We start from the raw sequence: 27,093 nt of genomic DNA on the forward strand, positions 1-27,093 counted from the left end.
TGTCGATGAGATTGCATTCCCCGGCCCAGCTTTGTTGCCAACATCGGCTTGTCGTTAGGTGGATGGCCGTTCTATACCAAATGACAAACCAGGCTAACTTTAGTCTTAAACAAGGACTCACCCCGACCAGAGTGTAATGGGAAAACGATTAAGTTTTGATTCTTCTGCAGATAACATTTTATTCACCATACCCTCTATCTTACTTAAGAAAAATTTCAAAGCTGATAGAACGAGAAGGATTTAGTTTGACATATGCTGTTAGAAGCACCTGCGAAAAGCATTTGGGAATTTATCTACCTTTTTACCTGTCTGTCTTCACAATGAGGGAAACTCTGATCACCTATAAGGCCATATTACCCGTTTCATTGATTATATGTATTACTTCCCTCGTGTACATACTCTACCACCCACTTTAGATTGACTGAGATGACACGGCCTTTCTCTCAGGGACAGGTGGTTTATTAGATTAAGAAATGTGCTCTTATATCTATCGATGGTATCTATAAGAAATTCTCCAACTTTCGATCTGATAATAGATTTGACTTGTTCAGCTTTTTGGCTTGAACCTTCAGGCGGTAATAATTACATTGTAAAACTAAATTAAAACTGGAATCAAAAGGCTTTCTGATCCTCAATCTTCTTCCATTTCTTGTTTTTCTTCTACATTTGATTACGATTTCTAAATACCACTTAAAAAATCTACATCACCTGCATAGTAAAAGGGCCATTTAAAATCTTGATGACAATCCTTTATCTTAACATTAAAACACCTGTCTGGTGCATGCTGAGAGAATTCTTCTGTATTAGTCATTGTTTACTTCTGTAATTTAGGAGATGTCAGTATTACGTTCAAAACATTTTTTTATCCTCTTAAATTTCTTATAATTCATTATAAAACTTTCTTCCTAGTAAGCAAACAAATTTAAAGAAATTAATGCAATTTTTTTTTTGGTAAGTTAATACGAGACTTGTGAATTTTTGTTTCCTGTCAATGGTGATAAATTGGGATCAAAATTAGAAATAAAGCTTCTAATTATCAAAGTTATTTTTACACTTTGAAGATTCATTGACATGTTTTGATTTTTTAAGTCTCTCGACTGTGATTTGCATGTGAGTGAAATGAGTATCATTGCTGATGTAATTTGATCGGTTTATTTTAAGTAAATGGGAAGATACAGTAAAACAAATGCATGTTAATTTAATGTCTTATTTTTGCAAAGAATCGTTCGTCAGTTAAAATTTCACACTACGAGAGATCAAAGCCAAAAGAAAAAGAATTATATAAAATTATTTCAGATCGATTTGCAGTTTCTTTGTAAAATGGGTCTGATTGAGGCGATACGTTTCTCTGTGTGCTCACTGTTGACTTTTTCGTTGCACAAAGCGCATACATGTATATATATTTCATATTGACTATAAAAGAAGCAAGTCATCCAACAGGAACACATAAAATTGAGAAGAAGGTTGTCTGGACGCCATTATAGGCTTGTGGTCATTTAGATAGAAGAATAATCCATCAGGTTTCATTAAAATACTCTTTGTGGTATCCGGTTGTCTAGATAGATAATATTGTTATAACTTATCTCGTTAATCTGCGCTATAATACGAACCCTTTCTTGCATCAATCTGTGGTATCCAAACGTCTGTTCCTGGCGTTGAAATTTCCGCAGCGTAATCCTTCATGTTTATGGAAATTCATTGGAGCAAAGTTAATATCAAATAGAAATGTTGTTTTTATTCGTTAACTGATATACAATGATAGAGAGATTTATAACTGATATACAATGATAGAGATTTATGACTGAGGTAAACAAGAAAAACAACTAGAACATAAATGCTTCAGGTATAATTTACCTCCCTCCGTGTAAAAAAAAAAACGAAAGTTTTACCGAATATTTCGCCGGCGTTTTTATATTTCAACTTCTAAAAGAAATTGGTAGGTTTCCATAACAGAGAAAACTGATATTACTGGGCATAAATGAGAATTGTGGATGAGCTAGAACACCATTAAGTATACAGTTAAGCACTACAATGTATTTCCAATTAAGGATATATTAACTTTGTGTGAAGTAACATACATGACAAAATTCATTTTTCTTTGAGCTGTGGTCCAGTAATCGTCAGTGTACTACTGGACACGTGTCATTGCATTATATTAAGTTTGTAATGCAAGAAAAAATTATAGTTGAAATAAATTAAGAAGATCAGTCAGTGGAAGCAGTTCAGTTCGTTTTTTTTTTCTTTTTATCGGAAATTTAAGCACTCGCAATTCATCTTTTTGTTGTCAGTCTGAATTTCCTGTACGAATTTTTATATATAGCTTGTTTGTTTAAGTAAGGACACAAAACCTCAAACAACTAAGAAGAAACAAGGGCGGATCAAAAAGGTTTTATTTCCAATTTCCTTTCATTATTTTTCACCTACAATTGTATAAAGGTTAAAATTAGACTTCACCTTTGGAGTTCAAACACAGAATTAGGTTAAAGATTATGATATTAATATTTAAAATATATTTTGCTTTTTTTTTTCAAACACTCCGTGGGCCACATGCACTCGTTAGCATACATGTATCAAGGAATAACCAATTAATCAAATGATAACGTTATATATAAAACTTTAATGATGTTGTTCAAAAATCATAGTTTCTTTACATTTAAATAACTTAAAATCCTTGTAAGGATCTATTTCTTAAAGTAGATTCCAGTTATAAAGATTTATGAGTGAATGAGAAATGAAATTCGTGTATATTGTAAATTCAATTTCAACCTAGATGTTGCCGAAACAATATAGAGCTTAAAATTGTGATCTTTTAGAGGACTTGAATACGATATTCGTGATTTGATATATACACATTCTGGAGAACTTACTTGAATGGTAGATCCAGTGAAGTTTAATATAGTTTTTAAAGTTTATTTTGAACCCTTTTAAAAAGAATTATATTCCTTTCTTCTGAAAGAATGGCCAAAACGTGATTGAGCATGCAATATATGTGAATAAAAATGGCTGGAGTAAAAGAAAAAGTACTAGTGACAATCTTATGTACGAATTCTACGGGATCATAATCAATATGAACTTTGTTTTGAACATATTTTATTGAGTACATCAAATGTCTTAGCTTAGTATGAATGATATTGGTGAATCGCTTACCAAAAGAGAACTTTAATTTTTGTTATCAAGTTTTTTTCGATTAATCATGACCAATATAATACCCAAAAAAGAAAACAAAAAAAGGAAAATACAATGATGTTGATACAATGTTGATTGGTCCATAGTTGTAGTCAAATAGTTTTTTCTTCAAATTTTTTCTTTAGTTAGTAAATAATTTAATTAGTGATAATAAAGGTTGATTTAGTTGGATCAAAATGACCTGCTACCTTCAGAATTACCTAAGTATTAGATAAATGGATTAAGTAGCATATACTAATAAACAATGTATTACTCATTTCAATTTGGTTGACTCTGGTATGTTCCACCCTCAGGGAAATACTTCGATTTGAATATACATGTACGATAATTTATTATATAAACATTCGATATATCTATATATAATATTTGTATATACTACAGTCAATCAATTGAAGAACCATCAAGGTATGCAAATGCATATCGAACAGTGAGAGCTATGGAATAACCCAATCTAAATGGTAATTGACCTCCAAAATTTTATAGCTCTCATTAAATAGAAAGATGTCTGCTATAAACGATATCATATACAAACTGAAAACTCTATTTTTTTCTTAGAATGTGATGTGGAGCATACAAAAACAGCTCGGTTCTCCTTCCGCCATTAGATTAAGGCAGATAATTTAAAATACCATGTTAATGTAATATATACATGTATTTCGGTCTTCAGTATGAGGTATATTTGGTATTCATTTGAAATGAAAAATGTGAAGATATCGAACAGTGATCAATCTCAAAAATCCAGTAAACAAACGAATTATGGCAAAAACACGGACCCCTGGAAACACCAGACCTAGGGGTGTACGGAGGTATACGGAGACTCCGTTGTCAAATTTAGTATAAAAGCAATAGCGTAAAACAAATGGTATGAAACATGTCAGAGAAATACGACCCAACGATAGGTTGTATTTACAAACAAGATCGTTATAACGACCGTAGAATTTGCGAAAAACTTAACTTAACGGGGTTGTTGAAATCCTTGTAACATCAACTTATTTGCCAGTAACTTGCCTCGGTTTAACAATTGATCGAACTCAGAGCATGCTCTTGCCTATCGAATCAGTTGGGAGACATAAACACCATATGCAGGTGATGCTGGACTACTGCTATACATACATAAGGGAATTTGACGATGGAAAAGCTCAAGTCATCCCGTTTGTCATACAGTTTAGTTATTAGTTTGTCATTATCGTCTGTAGTCAGTAAAAAATCCATATACGAAATAGATATGGCAGACTGTAGTGTCTTTAATTTCGAGTTCACTCGGAAATATTGATCGATATATGAATGAAAGTAACTATTGTTAATTAAAAAATGTCGTCGTAAATCTCTCTGTATGTCGAGTTGAACGCCAGAGCTAGAATTTTCTTCTCGTAGAAGATTTTGAATAAATTCTGCTTCATAGGAAAATAAAAACAGGTCTGTCAATAAAAAGGGAAAAATAAGTGCCCATCGAAATTCCAACAGATTGTTGGAAGACCTGGTCTCTCTTGACCAAAAACTATGTCACCACGGACGAAGTAATTGTTCCACCTAAAATTTTATCCACCTGTGTTCCCGAAGATAAGACAATCTAAGACAAGCTTAATGAACATTCCTAGTATTAATAATTACCAAGTCTCGTTTTGAAATTTTCAAATTTTGACCACTACTGCAATGAAAACAGAAGAAATATTATATTTAAATCTCATTTTTCTCAACTGCCCAGCCATTTTTTTAACATTAAATGGTTATTCCTTGCAACAAATCAAATTGTTTTCTAATCCCCCCTCCCCTGCCCCCACCCAAAGAAAAAAATTGAATCGGTTGGACATTTTTTTTTACTATTGCCATGGTAGCAAACAAGGGCCGGAGGAATTTTAAAATCGCAGCCGTTGCCATGGAAACAAAATTGGAATTTTTTCAGAACAGTTCTTCGGTATAGAAACTTTCTCAGAATTTATTTTTGTTGCAAATAATCACATTTTTTTTTCTAAATATTTCTTCAAACTTCTTGAACTTTCTTTGTTCTGTTCTGATAGACTTACCGGTATATGAATAGCCTTCCCATGAACCCTCCAAAATCAGGGTTCTTCCCCGGGGACTATTTATTGATTTCTATCTGTTGTTTGTCTTCTCTCACATGAACTAGTGATCTGTCTTGATAAATTTTATACCTTGTCTTGATGCATACACACCTAATGACTCCCATAGTTCGGTATTGTACGGACATGTTTTGGATCGTCTGGGATTTTTTTCTCCTCGGACAAGTTTTATTTATTTTCTGTCACTTTTGGTAAATAATTGCGAGTAACATCATTTTCCGCCCTCTCAGTTATAATATAAAACGAATCATCATGATGTCAAGATCCGATATCTTTCTTACAAATGTAACACAAACACGCTTCTCCCAGACGACATTTACTGCGGTAGATTCAGTGCAATCAGAAAATGGTCACGTGTCCAGGATGTCCAGAAATGACCCAATACTGTGCAAGAACGTTATGTACAGTGTAGATAAAATAAATATAGCAATCTATTTCCCTTCTGATAGACAGAATACAATCAACCCAAAGACATTTGGGAAATTAAGCCTTTGCTTGATTATTTCCCATCTGTCTCAAGCCCTAAATTGTTTTTACCATGCTGCTTTAATTGTCTGTAAATCATACTAATTTTAAACTTCAAAAGAATCAGAATTCAATGCGTTATAAACATTAATGAGACAATCTAAGGATTGTCTTAATATTGTTAGAATTAAATCGCTTTTTTCTTTATTTGGACAATTAATCGGAAATAGTATAGGCGGTATAACGCTCCCTTTTTTACTCCAAATATGATTCATACAACTCAGTATATAGCCGAACTCGTTTTCATAGTGTATATTACCTCACGCACTGAAATTAGAGAAATTTTACTTCAGTTTTATAATATTAAATCTAAATGGACTACGTATCATAAATGTGTGTGAGAGAGAGAGAGAGAGAGAGAGAGAGGGTGTGTGTGTGTGTGTGTGTGAGGGTGAGGGAGGGTGTGTGTGTGTGTGTGTTATAAATGGTTGATTGGTTTTGCAATAGATCTTTTTTCCATATGCTTTTATCTAAGATCACTGAAAAAGCGACAGATTTTGTGGGGAAGTTTCCTGGTAATTTTAACAAATGTAATAAATAATAATTAGAGGAACTTTGGGGAAGATTACACGCGAACTTTGACAAGCGTTGTCACAGAATACGTTTGGTAAGAGATTCCAACATGGGTTTTTATGTCGCATGATGGACGGCATTATAATGCAATAATGACAGCGTTGGTGACACGTCAATTCACTGGGAGCACCCACGGACCCAATTGGAGACCCTAGCTTATATGTTTTGACCAGTTGTAAAGGGGTCATAAATCACCAGGGAAACTTGTTCGCAATAGGATTTTTTTCTACTCAAAGTATGCATATTTTATTAACTTTAAAAGCTGAAATTTCTTATGTTAGTTGAAAAATAATATGTTAGTTAGACATTTTGTATACATAAGAGAAATGCTGTTTTACAAAATACAGAAAATCCAGCAATTCAAATTTTAAGAAAAACAAGATAAACTTGGATAAAATTATGTTATTCCAGTACAGTTTTCTTAAGGGCGTACATTATAGATAAAACAGAAGTATAGATTGGGTGCAATGTTAATATGGAATGTTTTGCGTCATATACAACAAGTGTTAGCAGGTTTTAAATTTCCAGAACAAGGATTGCGTGTAAAAAAAATTTTTCAAGAAAATTGGATTAAATCGGAACACAATGAGTGCAGTAAGGACACACTGTAATTTCCTTTTTTTTCTCACAAAGACTGGGGGCCCAGTTCCCGCCAACGCAAAAACACGTCTTGGAAGCTGATTGTTGAGTTGAAAAACACAAAGTTACGCTTTTACCCTCTTTAATAAGCCTTGAACTCCCCCAACTATTTTCTACGAATATTGAGTACACATAAACGTATCAAAAAGATTCCCGCGAACATCTGTGATTTAAAAGAAATCAAAGTATGATTACTTTGATCTTACTCCAAAGTCGGTACTTCTATGCATAAAAAAAGATAATGTACGTGGAAATAAATAAACCTTCTATTTTTGTGTCCTTGAATGGCAGTTTCACCCAAACATAGTTTTTGCCTTTTATAATGACTAACTTAAATAAAGGTTGTACAGTGCTGCCATTTGCATACAACTATTTCAAATGGAAAATTTATTAACTGAAAGCCTTATTTTGCAATAAACACCACATTATAATTCAATAACATTTCTATCTTTACGATTATTTTCAGTGAATTCCGTGCCATTCAAACTTGCGAAGACCTTAACTCAAAAATAGAAACCTTTTTATTGTTTTGGAGCAAAGTATGTAGACATATCGCATATGCTAGGGCACTAATTATGAAAATGAAAGCAGAAATGGCTGTTGAACATTTGTTTTTCATTTTAGACCGTGGAAGTTACACTTGGGTGAATCGCTATTAGGAAGAGGCGCTGTTGTAATAATTAACCAAATCAGCTATGAACACAAATATGAAGCCAGATGCCACTATATAATTCGCTCAAAGAGTATTTTAAGTAACAATCCATCTATACTTATTCGAAGGAATCCTTGTTCGCCGTTTTTCTCTGTTAAAGAAAAGAATATTTTCTTGTATTTTTCTCCCTAGGAGTGTTTTTATTATAGAAAAATAAGTTTGAAAATAGATACAATTTAGTGATATTTCTGATTTTTTTTCTTCAAAAATATTTTTAAAAAGATAAACCAAAAAAAAAAAAGGCTTTCAGAAATAAATTGTGAAGTATTGGTTATTCTTGCAAATAAATTACATGTAGTTGAAAACTAAAAACGTGATAACAAAACACTTGCTTCATTGTCTGTGTATATGTATATACACTTTCAAGATTAACTCTGAAAGCATTACTCTGTACAAGTAATAATAGTCAGAATACAGTATTTCTTTTTGGCATAATGTATTCTTTTTGATACGGCATTTGCTGTGAACAATAAACATAGTACATACCAAAACAAACCCAACTTGTTATCCATACATAGAGAGTGAAATGTGTGCAGATAAATTTTGGCAAGTCAATAAACTCTGCTACAGTGTACTAATAAATACGTGTATAAATTTTATACTGTATTTTATTTTTTACACAATTAATTACCATTGAACATATACGAAGCATCGAACATATCCACAAAGAAATATCTGGAACGTTGTGACCACCACCAACATAAACTCTATTAAAATAAAGACCCTGTAAAGATTTCCTTATTTTTCAAATACTTATAAAGCTTCCCTACGGCCCTAGTGTATTCGTAGCTTCAAAACTTCTGTTCTAAAAATACCCGATATTGGACCAATTGAAACAAATTATAATTTACGCCCTCTCGTGACAGTTGAAACCTTCAGGGTGTGTATAAAAACTTAAATTATGGAATTCCTACTTGAAGCTACAGGGAGAAGAATTCTGCTCACGTATTGCATTCTCTTCTTAGAACTCTAATTTAGTAACAAACGTCTAGTCAATTAAGCAAATTTGCAAAATGTGGCTTAAAACGCGAGTTACTGGTATTTCTAACACGGAATTTTGTGAGCAAAAGTCTTTTCATTGTGATCATATTTCATACAATTTGCATCGGTATTTCATTTACAGGAAAAATTTCTTTTTTACAAACGCCCAATATTGACGGCATAGTTGTACTGTAAAATATTTTTATAATTAATAGACGTTATCTCTCGGTTCCCATCGGCATCGATGGAATGAAGCTCTTCAAATACCTACAGAAAGGATTATAAAAGAACTCTCTGTACTTGATCTTCATTAAAGTTGCAAAAACTTTCTTTGCAACCTCTTTCTTTTGGTTGAAGTTGAACAGTTCTTTAGATATAGCCAACTCTTTACGATGCGGTATGGTCTTGTGTTCCAATAATGGATCCTGGGATATAAACGAAACCATATTATAGGCTTGGACATTTCACACAGATTTTTTAAAATGATAATTATAAATAATAACGTTAAAGTCTGATAGATGAAAAAGCTGACTGGCTACTGCATTTCAGATCAATTTCGCGTAAAACAAAAGACCCCAGGAACAATGAAATATGAAGATAACGAACAGTAATCAAGCTCAAAAGTCCATTTAAACAATACAAATTTGGAGCAGTGCAAACACGGAACTCTAAAAATATTAGGGTGGGATCAGGTGCCATGGAGGAATAAGTATCCCCTGTTGATCGGTCACAACCGCCGTGTGTTCCTTGCCATGATCGGGCAAACAGGAAAATCCGTAGACAATTCAGTGTGAAAATAATGGCATAACAATTTTTATGAAAAACATCAGTCAAAATTTGACTTAATAATAGATTGTATTTGCTGACAAAGTTATTGTATCGAGCATAGAATTTGCGAAATGTTGACTTTAAATGAGACTTGATATTCTTGTTTCACCTTATTGGTCAATAGCTTGTGTCGTTTTAGAAGTTGTTCGTACATATAGCATGCTCTTGCGAAGCGAATCAACTGGAAGACATAAACTCATTATGCAGGTGATAATGCTACATAAATATGGGAAGTTGACGATTGAAAAGTTGAAGTCATCTTAAAAGACTTTCTTGTTAGGTTATCATCAACGTCCTTTTCTTGTAAAATACCCAATATGAAACAGATGTGTCAGACTCCGTTGTATCTTCAAAGGGATATACCGAATCAACGTAGGAATGAAAATAAATATTTTTAATTGATGAAACGTCGTCGATATATCTAAATGTTGAATTGAAGGCCACAGCAAGGCACTTCTTTTCATGTAGGAGTTTTGGAATAAATCCTGCTCCATATGAATACAAAAATAGATCTGCCAATAACCCATGGGAATTCCGACAGATTGTTGGAAAACTTGATCTCCAAAAAAACTGCATACATGTAGATATTGTCAATCAGAAACTCAAGCATCTTTTTAGTATCAACTTCGGAGTACGCCCGCGTGGCGCAGTGGTTAGAGCGTCTCTCTAGAGTCGCGGAGTAAGGAGTTGATCCTTACGTCGCGGGTTCGAATCCCACTGTGGGACGTGGAGACCGCTCCTTCGGATGAGACCGTATAAACCGAGGTCCCGTGTCGCAGTATGTGCTGGCACGAAAAAGATCCCTCGCTGCTCAATGGCCCTAAGTATCGAGTATAGGTCAAAATTTGCAGCTCTCAACCGGCAAGTGGTGGCGTCTCCATATGAGTGAAAAAATCTCAAGAGGGACGTTAAACAACAAACAAACAAACTTGTGACACAGTGTATACAATCAGAATGTTTTTTTAACTAAATACTTTTGCAAATGACCAATGACAAGGTAAGTAAATTCACAAGTTCCATTTTTTATTGAAAAAGCAGCTGTCTATGATTTCAAAAAACAGGACTTTAGTTTATCGTGGAGAATAGTTGTATAAAGTATTGAAAAGTTGTACGTTTTGATGTGGTTTATTTGTTATTTTTTTTTATTTAAAATTTTCTAAAAAGTTCTTTGGAGTTTTTAAGTATCCAATCTGATTTACACCACTTCTCGAATATATTGTTGTACAGTACTTCTGAAGTTTCTCCTTCACTGCTGTTAATATTTTAGTGAGGAGTAAAGAAAAAGGCTTGGTAAAACATTTATTGGAACCCGTTATGCATCTTTATTTGTAAGGATTTTTATGTAGTTTAGGAATCGAGTATAGGTATCGTAATTCAAATCCATTTTAATTGTTGGAAATATTGAAAATAAACTGACATATGATTTTGAAGAATCTCCTCCTTAGAAAGAGAACTATAAGTTGGATTACCAAGGTGTGCTCTTGCTGTTATAGAAATATATTATGACTACATACAGAAGCATTCAATTGTTTTTCTTTTTAAGAACAATGATACATTTAACAAATTAATAAGCCAAATGTATTGAAGACAAGTGACAATAATAATATTATTAAGATTTGTATAAATCAAGTTAATATGGTCAATATCAGGTTTAATAAACACAAATCTGCCGAGGAACAAGTCTATAAATATGAAACTGTACTAAACCTAGAAATATAACAAAAAACACTTTACAAGATTTTAAAAGTTATAATATGGGAAACTGGATATGAATTTGCAGTGGGGGTATGCTTGTGAGAGAAATTAAGTCTTAGGAAAGTTGTTCCTGTACGTGATTTGTTCTTTTGCTAGCTTAAAAAAGTTTACGAATCCTTAACTTTTTTGGCACCACTCTACCAAAAAATTGTAAGCAATCAAAATTTGATTTTGGATTCTAAGACAAGTTCCAATATTATTGCTCCAGTAAAGCAGTAATTATATTATGGTACCTATTATATATACGAGAACGATATTTAAAAGAAAACAATCGTCAGTTTAAAATATTTTTATATTTTACAAACTTACTAAAATCCAGAAGTCGGCAACATTGGTACGACGTAACTTAAATAAAATTATGAATCAATTAAAACCAATAAGCAAACCCTGGATTGTCAAAAATGAAGATGTTTGTACTACTTCAAAAATTCGTAATTCTTTTTCTTCAACAAACAACATTTTGTTCTGAAATTCTCTTTATTACATGTACGTTTTTTTTTTTTTTAAATTTGGTATCATAATTCTATTTATATGTACTAAACAAAGGCCCTATCATACATATCTAAATGAACTTAATAAACATTTTATCCCCTTATATCTCTTTTTACTATTTTTATGTACCTTTCTTGTGGTCGTCATTTTTTTTTTGCCCTTATACACCGTTTACAGCAATTTATTGTCCACGTTTAGAATTTTGCTATTGACTTTAGATAATTTTAACTTGGTTGCATTCATATAGCAAATTATGATACATATCTGTTTTTATTGCTGTTGCCTACTAAACAGTCCATGATATTTGTTCCAAAATCATTCATTGCATGCCACATACGATATGTTGCTCCCATGTTTGAAAACCTGTACATTATAGATTCATCGTATCTGTTTATTTCATTAATCAGCTGATTCCACTTCGTTGATCCTCTCAGTTAATTAATGTATAGGTTTGTTTTTCTTTCTTCCAATCTTTTTAATTCAAGATAGATGTTTACTATTGAGGCTTCTTTATTCATTAGTGGGCGAGGAACCTCTGTTATTGTAATTGACAGGAATTGAGCAGATACGTCTGTGTCAATAATTATATTTGCTACACAAAGGTAAATGTTAATTTGTTTTGCGTTCAGAAATATAATCGCTGTTAAACAGACTTTGGTCTAACAATTATGCCTTGAAAAATGCAAGTAAAATGACATGTTCATTATACGAGTACTATTCTTAAATCATAGGCGTCGGAAGCAAATTGAAAGTGGGGGGGGGGGGGGGGGGGCTAAACCAACGAAAAAAGGTAAGCCCCAATTTTCAATGCCTATATTATGTCTATCTTTGCAAAAAAGTGGGTTTTTTATTACATGTAGTTGTGTTTTTCACCCTTGATGACTGATATTTATTTCAAATTCTGATTTGACAAAACAGGTAGAGTAAAACAAAACATTTTCCTCTGGCCCTAGATTCCTTTCACCATTTCTGCAACCCTTAAAAATATTATTAAAAGTAAATTTATTTTCACATACATGTAGTATCCCTCAAATAAAACTTTCTTTTGCAGATGGTCATTCGGTATCCTCTTGTTTGAAATCGTCACGCTTGGTGGAACACCTTACCCGACGATTGACATGCGAGATTTGTTGTTAGAATTGAAGAATGGATACAGAATGGAAAGACCTGACAACTGTTCAGAGGAAATGTGAGTTTGAAATGCAAGATGACAAAATATGAAAATTGTCAAATTTAAATCTGTTAAAAAAAAAGACCCACAGCATCCAGCGAAAATTCAGAAGGGTTAAGGGCCTTGATAAATTTCTGAATTTCCCCCAGATCTGGTCAATTTTCATCAATGTACCAAACTTTCATTGTGGAAACATAAAGTTACTCTAGCCTCCTGGAGATTTTTACACAAGATGTTTACGATACGAGTGCAAGGAATCTGTAAAATTGATAGATAAAATTCCATGTGTTCTGTGTTTTCTGAACCAAATCGTACTTTAAAATTGATGTAAATTTAATCAAAATGTGGAAATTTAGAAATGAAAAAAAATTGCTGCCTTCCGGTGACCTTATGTATGCTTTCTGTTAAAAAATATTCATTTTGAGAAATAAAAAATCATAGAGTTTATTTTCAAACTGCAAAACTGTTCTTAGGCCACAAAGGACTCTTAACCTCCCTTGTTCTTTATGAAAATGATGCACAAAATATCACATAAAAAGACATTTACATCAGATTTTGATCGAACAGAAATTTGATCAAGAGAAAAAGTAGAAACAATAGTATTACATGTAATGATATCTTTGGTCAGAAAATTACATATATAGCACATAGAATTAAAAAAAATGATTCTATTTCTAAAAAAAGCTGCAGTTATGACAATTTGGTATCAACAGGTGCGCTTTACAGTAATGGCTAACAATTATTGTACAATGTGCTGACTGTTTTACTCTTCGTTAGTTTATGTACCAACTCTTCTTGATATTCCAAGACTAAAAAAGTAATTGTTCTGCAAGAATTTAGAAGCTGCTACATTTACTAGAGACTCAAACCTGTCCCTCACCGCTAGATCCCCAGGAAGTCTTTAAGCTAATTAACAATTTCATGGATTCAAAGTGACCTAGTTTTATTACTGAAATTGAAATAGTAATTATTTATAGTATTAAAGTACATGTCACAAACCAAGGGGCGATACCGCGATATGCCAATACTGGCTCCAAGTCTTAACAAAGTAATTTTACATGTGAACAGAGGGTCTGTTGAACACTAAAGAACAAAGAAAAATGCCATTATAATTAATTAATTGCATTTTGAGAATATTTATCACTTGCGTTATGATGTAAATCATTATGATATAATATGATAAATTCACTAGTGCTACGTGTATATTCCTAAGAAGCAGGCGAGTAATGTATTCAATTTATTTACGGTAAACAGTTTTTTAACATGGCACACAGAAAAATTTCCGGTTTAGCTCTAATCTCGAAGAACTTATATTTTGTATTTAAATCCACCTAGTAAATTCACATGAAAAAAAAACAACTATATATGACTGTTAAATATAATCATATGCGGTGAAGTTTATGGAAATAAACCGATTCCATGGACTAGAATTGCATACTACATGGATTCTTAACCACTGCACAGTCCATGTGATAAATTTCAACTCTTCGTTTAGATTCCCTTTGTCACAATAAAAAATTCAATTAACTGTATGAGTTGCATGTTTTTTTATTATTCTATCAATGTAACTCTATTTCAACTGAATAAGGAGTTAAAACAAATGATCATGCTTTTTTTGAACAAGTTGAAAGTAACTGACATTGATTGTATGTTTAGTATCGATGATATCACCTTTCTTTGCATGGAAAATGGGCCAAGCTTTGAAATTTGGCAGCTTTTTTGGCACATAATTCAAAAAGTCTTGACATCATCGTCACGTTTGAAAATCAGTTTTAATGTTTTGCAGACAGAGGTTCCTTGAAATTAGCAGCAAAGCGAATTAATTTCTTTTTTTTTTCAATAGTTGTAGCTCAAGTTCTCTAGACCTGAAAAGTACAAACGTACTTCTTTTTGCCTCTAACTTTTTGTAACCTTTAGAAAATCTGTGCTAACTTGAATACGATGCAGAAATCGACAGAAAATCTCTATGCATATATTATGCTGGGAATCATCTCCACAATAAGACATAAGAATTTGTTCCTTACCCAATTAAATATAGGATAATGTAGGGTCATCTATGTTTTATATTTTAAAATCGAAATTACTGTATATAGTTTGTATGAAAATTTCAGATTAGAAACAAATGTTTAACTCCTACTGGTATCGGAGAAGACTGTTTTTCACGCGCTTTAAGTTGAGTATAAGTGAGTTTTCGGAAAAAAACGAATACAATCTTAAAACAGAAATTGGAGCATAATATTTGAGACACACTCAGTTCTAGTGTTTATTTTATATATCTAAATTAAAGTATCATCATACAGTGAAGTAGCACATACAAAGTACCATCATAGAATGAAGAAATATATAATGAGGCGGGATCAGCAGTAGTACTTGTGCACAATGCTTTACAATCTCATAAAAGACTAACTATACTTTTGATCCGATTTCAATAGAACATGATAAAGAAATAGATTTCAAGTAATTCTCTTTATCAATTTTAATCTATGAACGGTATTAGCAAGGCTACTTAAGGATGGCGTTTACTCAGATGACAAAAAAGTTCCACTAATAGGAATGAAAAACCACCTATTGAACATTGTAGACCTATGGTGTAGTGTTATTATTCACTTTCAAATAAATAGATCAATTACCTACTTTTCATGCTAGTGGCTCCTGAGTATTTCTAGGAAAATACGTCAATTTTTTACACTATAATCAAAATTTTCTTTATCAATATATTAAGTAACAAACTGATTGCATAATGAAATATAAAGAAATTGGAAAAGTGTTGCTAAATATAGATAAACAATTATTAGAGTTAAAAAAACAAAACAAAAAACAACTAATTAATGTTACCAGTCCGAATATCCTCTCCGTCGATCTTCTAAATTCTACTCATTTTTAATCTAATATTGCAAAAACCTGAATGATAGGTACTCTATACAATTTATAGCCCCATATTCTGCTGGTATTAAAACTATATGAGGTCAATCATCAAATTCTTGAGATATGTTTTTGTTTATAATTTTGATAAATTTCATTACGTATCATTCAATTATTTTAAATGACAGTTGATCTTAAACACGCACAATATTTACAAAATGCTGTTAAAAACATATACAATCTTAACTTTCAGAATGATATGTTGTTTGTTTGTTTTGTTATTTGTAAAATAATGAAATATTCAAATTTAGTTCGAATTTCCTCAACATCACATTAAATTTATCTTTGTTTTTGCATATTTTCTTCAAATAGTAAAACATTAAAATTTGATATTGATATTAATTTGTAACTTGCATATTTTATCCAATTAGAACAATCCTTGATTTAAGATATCGTTCCTTATAGCTATCCGTTTCTGTCAACTAAAAATCTGAGTAAACGTCATCTTCATGTAGAAATTTCTGTAAAATTCTATTCATGTAAGGATTTCCTTCTAAGTTTTAATCTAATTTTTACTTGGGCTACAAAAATAATTTCACCAAAGTACATGTAATTCTCTTTACTGATTTTGGCTTTCGATGAACGGTGTTACCCTGGTTACTAAAAATAGGAATTTCTGTGATGTTCTTTCAAAACGCTACGCTACAGTTTTGGTCTGATTTTCTAGAGGTCTTAGTACACAAGTAGTCTATGCTAAGATACATCATTCTGCTCCATCGGTTTGGACTTCATGAAACGATGTGGCTATGAATACTACAAACAGAGATTTCCGTGAAATTCTTTCAAAACTCTTATCTTCCAATTGATTTTGTCATTAGAACTGGGGACAAAAGTACACTCAGAAAGATACTCTGTCCGTTTATCGGTTTTTGATTTCAATAAACAGCGTTGCCACGGTTATTGAAAATAGATTTATTTTTTCTTCAAAATGTTAGGCCTCCTACAGTTTTGGTTTGATTTCAATTAAACTGACTCCAGTTTACATCATTCTGTTTTTATCCCGAAAACTCCCAACATAAGTTAATTTGCCATACCAGACTGCTTTACCTACAAAAATGTCCTCAAAAGGATAATCACATTGTCTAACGCGAATACACGAGAAGGTCACCACGAACTTTAGTCTTCTTTTTCTTTTTAAATATTGGAAATTAACATTTCACTACTGAAAGGTGTAAATTTTGTGAATTGAATTTTATCTTTTTGTCTTTAGAGACGTCTTAATCAGCATTTACAAGAATAGAGAGAGAGAGAGAGATTTAGACATTTACTTTTATGATTTTCATACCGGATGACCCTACCTTTCCGGACTGAATTGTCTTCAGAAGCGATGCATACTTTTAAGATTGACTGTAGGCAAATGAGTATAGAAAGTTTCTTGAATGCAACAATAACACCGATTTCCTCGGCGATTTGTAACAAGCAAACCCAACACTTAAGGCACTGTCGACAATTTGTATGAATGAATGCAGTTTGAAAATTGTTGTCTCTTTCCCTATAATTAGTAGTCTCCAATTTTTGTCAAACAAAAGTCAATCGGAATCTTAAACAAATATTGATTCGTCGTTATTATTTTTACAGCACCCCTTATTTACATACCTCGATTGAGTTGATCCTCTGTGTAGTTGACTTTTAGAAAGGGGCGTGGCTGGTCAACATCTTACACGCGGTTTGAGTAGAGTGTTACATTCTCAGTTAATAGCTTTGCGTAACTTACAATGAAATATCTTTTAAGCGCGAGTTGTCTCACAAGTATCTTTTCATTAACGCTATATTCAGTTGATATAATAAAACACATATGTGAAGAACTCATATTTTTATTCCAAAAAAGGGCAAATTTAAACCTCAAATTATCTCGCAAGTTAGTGCATTTGTGAAAATCCTCACTCGAGCTCTAAATTTTCAAGGCAATTATTATGAAATTTTCACATTCAAACTAATAGTTAATTTGCTGACATTTTCTAAACATTATCAAACGTTTTCAAAGAAAAGGATTTTTTAATGAAGGATATAAAATCCTTATTAAGCGTTTCTCTCCTTTTAGTATGAAAGTGGTTCGAAATCATTTATGGGGAAAAATTGAAAATACAACATGTGTATACTGTATAGATCATGGTTTTAAAAAGCCCTATTTTACAAGCCACTCTGCTGTTGTAAATGATATTAAAGATTCATGTGTCTTTTTTGCCAGTTCTTATTTGAGTTTTTAACACTAAAATCCGGCATCAAAATGTAGAAGATTCCTCTCAAACAATTGGGGTGTCTGGAGTTGAAAGAATGTATGTTGCCTCAGCAATGTTATAGTGTTTTCGGTAAAAGATGGTTAAGTGTTGACTGACAAATATTGGTATTAACATCTTAATTCACAACGATCTTCAAACCCCCATCAAAGTGAACAGTGATATAATTATGGTTTCTGAACGATGTATTTTGTGGGTATTAAGTATTTGATAGTGCTACCGACATCTATAAACATCAGACATTTACACATTAATGTACAAAGACTGGGCATTTTACAACACCCTTGCAAAGAAAATGTCTTGGTTTGAGGCTTTTTTTTTCTTTAGAGAAATTATTCTTGCCATCTGCATATGTTTCCAAAAGCTACATCACAAACATTCCATTAAAGTATTTGAAAATTAAATGCAAGTTAGACTGAATTTTTTCAAAGAAATGTCGAATTTTGACGCAGAAAGAAAAAGTAAAAATAATCGAATTCAGTAGATGAAATAATTATATTTTCATTACGCGTTATCGGAATTTGTTTAATATACTATTGTAAGTATAATACACAAATAAAATAAATATTTTTTAAACTCTGGATTTTACTCAAATGTACATAATCCTGTATTTTCTTATGAAAATGAAAGCTAACATGTTTAATTACATTTGTGTTTGCTGACATGCTGATCTCTAATACATAAGATTTTACAAGTTTATGTTCAAATATAATTGTAGAAATACGTTGACGCAATATTGAACAGCGTAGGTCTTTTCCTTGGTTTGATTTGCTTAATTTCTCTGCTAAAATTCAACCTTTTTGTCTGAAATAGGAAAGGTTAGCATTCCAAGACGTTTTAATTATCAGACTGCAGACAGAAATTTCTCAATATATGCAAATATTGCTTAATAATAAAAACGTATCATATCGAATTTCTCCATTCATCCTTACTTTCCATAATTATTTTTTCCTCTCTCCAGAAGATTCTGTTTCTGTGTTATAATACAACTCACGTAATATGGGAATATTTCCGGTAGTGACTTTCAGGCGTCAATCAATTAATCAGTTTCAACTCAGCAGTAAAATATGAAGAACAAACAAAAATGACGAGTAGAAAAAACAAAAAAATATGTCAGTTCATGTCAATATCATTGACATTTTCCAGGAACAAGTTGTTTATTTCGTTTGTCTTTATTACATCATAAATTCGTCAGTTAAAATGTTTGAAAACCAACTAACGCGATTAAAACTGCTTTTTAATAATTTATGGGCCGCAAAACTATTTCTTTTTAAAAGACAAATAAACAGACACATATATTGTTTTGTCCAACTGTTTTTTAATCCAACTTGACATGATGTTGGTTGTTATATCTCTATTAACCCACACTTTACAGTCCATGTTATTCAGTTTATTTACCCAAATCCTTGTCACTGGAGTATGTCCATTATAGTTTCTGAGAACTCGGAAATGATTTTAGCAAGTTCGATAAATTAGTTCAGAGATTCAGAAGGTTTACAAATAACAGAAAGAATGATGACAGGCAAGTTTGACCAAGACGAATTGGCTCAAGTGAGCTAACTTAGAGCTGAGCAGTGTTTCTCCTAATGACTAGAGAGGTGAATATTTTTTGGGAGGAGTGTCCTGATGAAGAATTTGAATTTTTGAATTTTTTTTTTTTAAATATTTACTTATTTATTTTATTTGTAAATAAAAAAAAATACGAATATGAAATGAAAAACTATGATGACTTTTTTAAATTATGAGACAATTTTGAAATGTGTGCAGTGCAGTAATTATGTCATGGTAATAACTTTTACGTTGAGGACAATTAACATAGGATAAGGATTTGAAAACTACCAATACTTCCCGATCTAACTACATGTAACAACAATCTCTTTATATCGAGACAGATGTCATGATCGTACAGTTTATGCTTTATTTGATTGTACAGGTGTTTTATTACGTGAATCAAGCAAGGTCTAATTCAACAGTTAAATTATTATTTAACCAAGAGTTTAATTTTTTATACAAAAAGATTAAAATTCTACGATGTAAATGTACATGTGAACTTCGACTTAGTATAGGTCAAATATTACAAGTTGAGTTGACCTTACTTACATAGTAATATTCCTCTATCACCTGCATATGGTGTTTATGTCTCCCAACTTATTCGATACTCAGTACCATACTCTGAGTACGATCAATTCTTAAACCAAGGCTACTGACAGATAAGTTGATGTTACCGAGATTTAAACAACCTCGTTTATAAAGGCCGCATCTCGTTAAACCAATGACTTTGTTAGCAAATATAACCTATCATTGGGTCGTATTTTCACTGACATATATCATACTAATTGTTAGGCCTTTGTTTTTAAACTAAATTTGACTACGGAACATTCCGTATACCTGGTCAGTACATTGGCTCACGGCGGGTGTGACTGGTCGACAGAGGATGCTTACTCCTCTTACGCACCTGATCTCATATCTGGAATTCCCGGGGGTCCGTGTATTATGCCCACTTCACAGATTTGTATCGTTTGTAGTTTTTTTTAGATCGATCACTGTTCGCTATCTTCACCTTTTAATTAGAAATCGCTACTGACCACTTATTGCTGTTTGCAAGATATATGTATTACCAAAAATCTTCTCTCTCTCATGAAAAAAAAATCAAGCAGGGATTGGGGATGCCTCACTCTTTGAATTGAACATATGCACGCCACTTGAATATGAATCATTAAACGATGAAATGACAATGAAAATGATGTTCATAATAAATATGTTGTTCTTTGTGGTTAACATAAGAAATCTCTGCTCATCTATACACGATAAAGGCGCGATATGATCTTCACGAATTTAAACTCTCGTTTATGCATCTGTTTCAAGCGTTTTAATTATGCGCACAATTAATTGCATAAAAACTTTTTTTGTCATTTGAACTTCTATTTGAATTTAGCAATCATGAGTGAAAGAGTTTTAAGATCTAGCTAAACACAAACGGAAAAGAAATTATGTATTATTATTAAAAAAAAAATAATGGGGGAATATTCATTTTGAAAAAAAAATCCATTCCTCTATTTTTTTTTTTTTTTTTTTTTTTTTTTTTTTTTTTTGACGACTGGGTCGTGTACCAAGACCTAGCCAAGTCATAAAAGCGAATGTATGTAAATTGTGACAGAATTTCCCTCATTTTTAACCACTTGTTTGATTTCTCGTTATTTAGAGCAGAGTAACTGACATTAACGTCAATAGATAAACCACCGATTACATTGTTCCTAAAATGACATAATATCACCTGCGTAGGGGAAAAATTGAAATGCAGCAGGAATTTAATCAGGCAAAGGAACAAGGTTGAATTAATCTAAGAGTCCAAAATCTGACGCTTTTGTGTTTGAAATGAAAATTCTGAATTAATGGAAATAAACTTATTCTTCAAGTTTTGACCGCAAAACGCAAGGGACTGTCTCACAGCAGTGAAAAGGGCTACAGGCATGCAACGATTTCTTTTCCTTTGTTTTATATTCTATTAATAAAATAATGAATGTTTATAAACTTGATAATTTAGAATTTCTTTTTATTTTCCTCTCGCAATCGACTCAAAGCGTTTAAGGAGTTTGGTATAAAATTATCCTTGTATTTTGATTGAATCTAGGCAATAGTCATATATTTTTTTGAAAAATATAAAATACCACTTTTATAAATTCTGAATGATCGTAAAGACAAATTTTTATTTACATTAGTGAAAAGTTTTGACTAATAAGCCCTTCGATTCATCCTTTTATTTCAGGTGGGTGGTAATGGATATGTAATATTTACTTTTTCCTTCCTGAATATTGTGTATCATTGTATTGGCATGAAGATGTTTATAATGATAAATGTCTTTTTTTTTTATTTTTGTCTCATAAACATATAGTCAAATCGATGTGTGGGACAAAGTACATATAACATTTAATAATCAAGCTTGTGGTAATTGCTGGCTACATTGGTTGATTGGGTTGGGCGATCATCAAAGGGTTTAAGCCATATGTAAAAGGTTGTGTCTTGCTCTTAGTCAAGGATGCTTAGCTTTTAATTCTTTCCAATTTACTTCCGGCCAATTGGTACAACATTGCGACAGTCGCAAACTGTACATTGTACATCAACAACATCTTATGGTCTATTTTATTGATTATTTTTCGGTAATGTTCTGCAATTTTATTGCATTTCTAAACGGTTCCTTTTGTTTTTATGACAAGTATGGGTGAAATAATTCTTTAATCCTATGTACTTTTGACCGAATTGCATCCTACGAATATAATTATAGGCAATGTTTTGAATTTTTAAATTATTTTCGACCTATTGGACTTTTTCGGGTCACCAATGTATTTTTCCCTATTGTCTTTCCTTTGACACGATCGATATATTTAAATCAATCTTTTGCACCTGACATCGTTAAAGATGTTACACTATCCACAATTCACTGAAAATCTAAAAAAAAAAAAAAAAAAACGAAAGAAACAAAAAAAAAAAAAAACTATTGTGAACGTGTTACTCATATTGCGACTCGATGTAGTGATACATTGGTCGTCATGACAGGAGTGATGCGGTCGGTCTACAGGTGTGCGAAAACAATGAGATGTGATAAACTATTTTGACTGTCATTTCATGCCATGTTAAAATGAACTATTAACAAAAGAAATGTCCTTTGATAAATGTTATCTGACAAGTCTTTTTTAATTTTCAACTGACCGCAAGAGATGACCAGAAAATAGCCAGTATCACCACTTTGTGAAAGAAAAATGTGCCAACTCCCCCATCGTGCGAATTTTTTCTCTATCGCCTAAAACTGTCTATTTGGTGGAATAATACATTCAATAGTATGTAAATGATAAATTTTCACAGACACCCTATAATTTATAAAATACCTTTCATGATTTATGTCACATGGCCGCTCTCACAATGAGAACACGCAGTTTGCTGAATATGACGAAAAAGGCGAGTAACCACAAGAATCCTTATGTAATGTAAGTCGTGTCCTATATCGTAAATAAAGAGTCTTATTTTTATAACAGCTTATTATGAAATAATATTCCTGCATCATATTTTTAGCAGCCGGTAGGTCAATCTTTTTTTTATTTTATATATGGACATCCAATGCAGACAGTTCAACGTTCTCTTCGAATCTTACTACAGCCGGGGCCTTTACATGTATAAAGCTTTAATATATATCTTCTAATGTAAATTTTTTATGTTTAATTGGATTAATATTATCACTCATTATTCTTTATAAATGATGATAAGCTTCACATCTCTGAAGGTCACTTAAATGATGCAGAATTCTTATTTTACACAAGCATTAAATAGAGAGCATGAAGTCATTGTATTTCAGCAATTTAAAAATCGAGTAATTTTTTGAGTGGTACTTTTCACGAAAATACACGATGACTATTAAGGAATCACGGCATATTCTATTTTTTCATTATATATCGAAAGCAATCGGCTTTTATATTTTTTTATTTTTTTAAATAAAAAATATACCCCCCCTTTTTTTTAAATCCGCGAACAATAAACTGGAATCGTTAAACAGTGTGTCAGAGAGTATGAAGAGTGGGAGAGAGAAACGTTATCAGGGTTGAATCTCTACCACCAGATACATATACACCCAGCCAACACTTTCTCCCCACCACAGCTCAAGTGACACCGTGTGTGGCTCTCAGATGGAATCTCACAGTGAGAACGGATGACATTTTAAGAAAGAATCCACGGGTTTTTAAAACTAGACACCTTACCTGCCCCTATATTTGCCCAAAGGCTGTTCCGCTGTTAAAAAAAAAGAAAAAGCGAATATATACTGGTAGTTTTATGTTGAAAATGTATTGAATGAAATTGTGCTGATGGAATTTTGATGAAATAAATTCCTGTTCATTAATTTAAATAAGGAGAGTACCATCTTTTGAAAAAAAAAATTAAGGGGAATTGATTTCGGGGGGGGGGGGGGGGTGTCATTCGTTTTATTTTAAATCAGAAAAAAATATATTAATATAAGATATCGATAACTTAAAATAAAGGTCACCAGCAGCCCTTCTTTTTTTATATTTAAAAATTCTAATTAGTCATTGAATATCAAAGGGATATCTGTTTGACTTAATAAAGTTAAAAGTGAGTGAAATTTCAATAGATATTTACATTTTAACGATTAAAATTTTATGCAAAATCTGAATTATGATATTACCTTTTTTCTTCAACAGAGCCTCTTGAATGTATTTAATGCCAGTGGGAGAAAAATATTTTAAAGATTCTTTTTATTGCTAGTGAAGGTCAGGTTTTGGAAATATTCTAGTAAATGGATATTCTGAACATGAATAAAATGTTGTACACCAGGGCATTGCAAAGGAAATACAACCGAATTATGTTGATTCATATTACGCCTTTGGTATGTCATGTATCTCTTTTTTTCTAACATCTAACTCCGAAACGTCCATCAAAGAACAAGGCTTTCACTAAATCCCTATCATCTTTCAATTTGGATGTGTTAATAAATCACATTAAACTGTTCTTTCTCATTACAATATTAAACTTGAATATCAGTTAAAACCATAAAGCTAAACATTATTTTTTTTAAAATCAAAATCTTTTTAAAAGAATTCATTGTACAAACAAGACGAAATGCTTTAAAAAGTCCGGGTCCCCAATTACACTTCGCATTTCGGAATTCATTCATTGATTGCTATCTGGCATTTTCATCTCTGAAATGTCAGTCAGTAAATTTATCGCGTTTTTTCATCGTCTTCCAGGTGTTTGAAATGAAATCATCAAAACACATTTTGTAAATCCAGTTTTTGTTGGTGTTTAAATGACATTTCAATATACCTTGTATTCTATGCCTCCTTGGATGTAAACCAGTTTTAAGATTAAGAAATGTACCTTTTTTTTCCAGATACCAAATCATGCGTTCTTGTTGGCGCGAAGACCCAAACAGTAGACCAAGTTTTACCGAGCTCTGCAGAACGTTTGATTCAATGTTAGAAACAAGTTGTGGGGAACACTATATTAATTTTGAACTTGATGACAGCAAAATATACTATCAGGTTCATGATATCCTCAATAGTCAAAATACTACAACAGCGTCAATACCACCTGCTGAGTTAGACTGCTTTGATAAACTAGACAAAACAAATGAAACAGACATAAACACTGAAGATATTGTTAATTACAACGTCACAAGTCACGTGGAAGATGCCTGTTCTACAAAGGAACAGATTCCTCGAAACAAATGTTCTCTTAATGATGATGGAGAGGTCCATGTAGTAGAAGTCCTCGTGGAAACAAATAGTGTGGAGAGTACAAACGATTCTTGTCATCCAAATTCTAGAACTGTGACATTTTGCAGCTCTTTGAACACGCTTGCAGCTCGAAAAAGAGTACAAACAGGTTCACCTCACATTAATAAGAAATATTCTATATCATCAGTACCTAAATTTAATATTGTCAATCAGCTATATAGACACGATCCAGTTTCTCCGAAAGCCAGTAGTAGTCCGGATCTTGAAAGTTTACAAAGAAACAGCGCTATTGACTGCGATGCAGATGAAAGCAGCATCGGTAGTACTTGTTCGAAATGTTCAACGTCATCAAATGGCGATGACGACGTATTTTACCCAGAGAGTAACAGTGTTATTAAAAAAGAATCAAACACACTAAACAAATCTGCTGATAGACCAAGGCGTTACCGTAACGAAACCAGAAAAGGTGATCCTCACACGTTGGTTACGATGTTTTTATCTGACGACCCCCAAAACGATTCTGGAGTGTCGACTTCTAGTGCTAATGAATTGTCCGTACAGAGTGGCCAAGTTTTTATATTTCCTCCGGACAAAAATATTCCCCTAAAGGCTGAAGATGAAGACGATCACGTGACGAACTCAACGTCCAGCGACTGTGAGAATAAAAGTCTGTCACAGGAAATCGAAATGTCCACAGACACATGTGTTTGGGACAGCGACGAACAGACACTGGACACATATGTTTAGAGATTTCTTCAATTAATTTGTTTCTGAAAAATGGCATTTTATGATATTGAATGTTTTGAATAACTTGAAGTGTTATTCACATTTTAAAATGAATCATTTATAGGTATACTAAAGTCATGATCCTAACATCAGGTAAATTTGCGATGTTCAATTAATTCTGGATGTCTGTCTGTCTGGGTTTTTTTTTCGGTATACGTTGTAATCTAATATCTTGTCATGAAATATTGACAATTATAAGCATAATCACTTACTGTACAATTATAGCATTTGCCTAATAAGTTGAGGTAAAAATAAAATACCAGCGTGTTATTTGCTATAGATAACACTTTGGGGATGTTTAACGATTAACTGTTACACCCAGTGACAAAATACCAATCGGAATACGCGGATTAAGACAAGACTATGACGGCTATCATATTCGTGATGCATAGATGCAAAGTAGAAGTTAAACTGTTTGTTATCAATTGCTTGTCACAGATATTGATTTATCTTGATTTCCCCGATCCTGAAATGATAGACCGAAAGAAAACTGAAACATTTCACATCAGCTGATATAATTCTAGACCAATGGCTGAAAATATCTTTTTTTAAGAATAGAAGAAATTTCCTGCTATTAAAGTCATGATTTGTTTTTTGTAGATTGAGAAGCAGATAGCATTTGATTATTGTTCCCTCTTTTAAAAAAAAGCAAAATTGATACGAGCAACTTCAACAGATATGAATAGTTCATTTACGATTGAGTTGGTTCCTTTTTTACATGTCAGTTACCAATAAAACTACTATTTTTCTAACACTTGTTTGACAGTCATGTTTCAATTTCTCTTCCGCGACATTAATGAACGTCTTTTTAAAGTTGATATCCAGTGAGAGAAATAGTTAAAATGTTCTATTTGACTTTCAGATCCTTGCCTTGGCCCGTAAAAGGTTCGTTTTCAGAGGGTTTTTTTTATGTTTGTCTTCCATTGTTTCCAACTGATTTGAAGATGATTCAAAAGTTTCCTAT

The 27,093-nt window shown here is 32.3% G+C and overlaps 1 protein-coding gene across 1 annotated transcript in view; it reads left to right on the plus strand.

Moving 5' to 3' along the window:
* LOC133182811 (uncharacterized) overlaps nt 1-26,870 on the plus strand; it is a 70,013-nt gene extending 43,143 nt beyond the window's left edge. The window contains exons 21-22 of the mRNA XM_061317656.1: nt 12,824-12,961; nt 24,998-26,870. Of these exons, the coding sequence (XP_061173640.1) occupies nt 12,824-12,961; nt 24,998-26,090 (1,231 nt within the window). The 3' untranslated portion in view covers nt 26,091-26,870. The remainder of the gene's footprint in view (nt 1-12,823; nt 12,962-24,997) is intronic.
* The last annotated feature ends 223 nt before the right edge of the window (nt 26,871-27,093 follow it).

The sequence above is a fragment of the Saccostrea echinata genome, unplaced genomic scaffold, assembly GCF_033153115.1.
Source record: "Saccostrea echinata isolate AGI-Se365-2 ecotype Australia unplaced genomic scaffold, CSIRO_AGI_Sech_v1 ptg000009l, whole genome shotgun sequence".
In the NCBI taxonomy this organism is placed as follows: domain Eukaryota; kingdom Metazoa; phylum Mollusca; class Bivalvia; order Ostreida; family Ostreidae; genus Saccostrea; species Saccostrea echinata.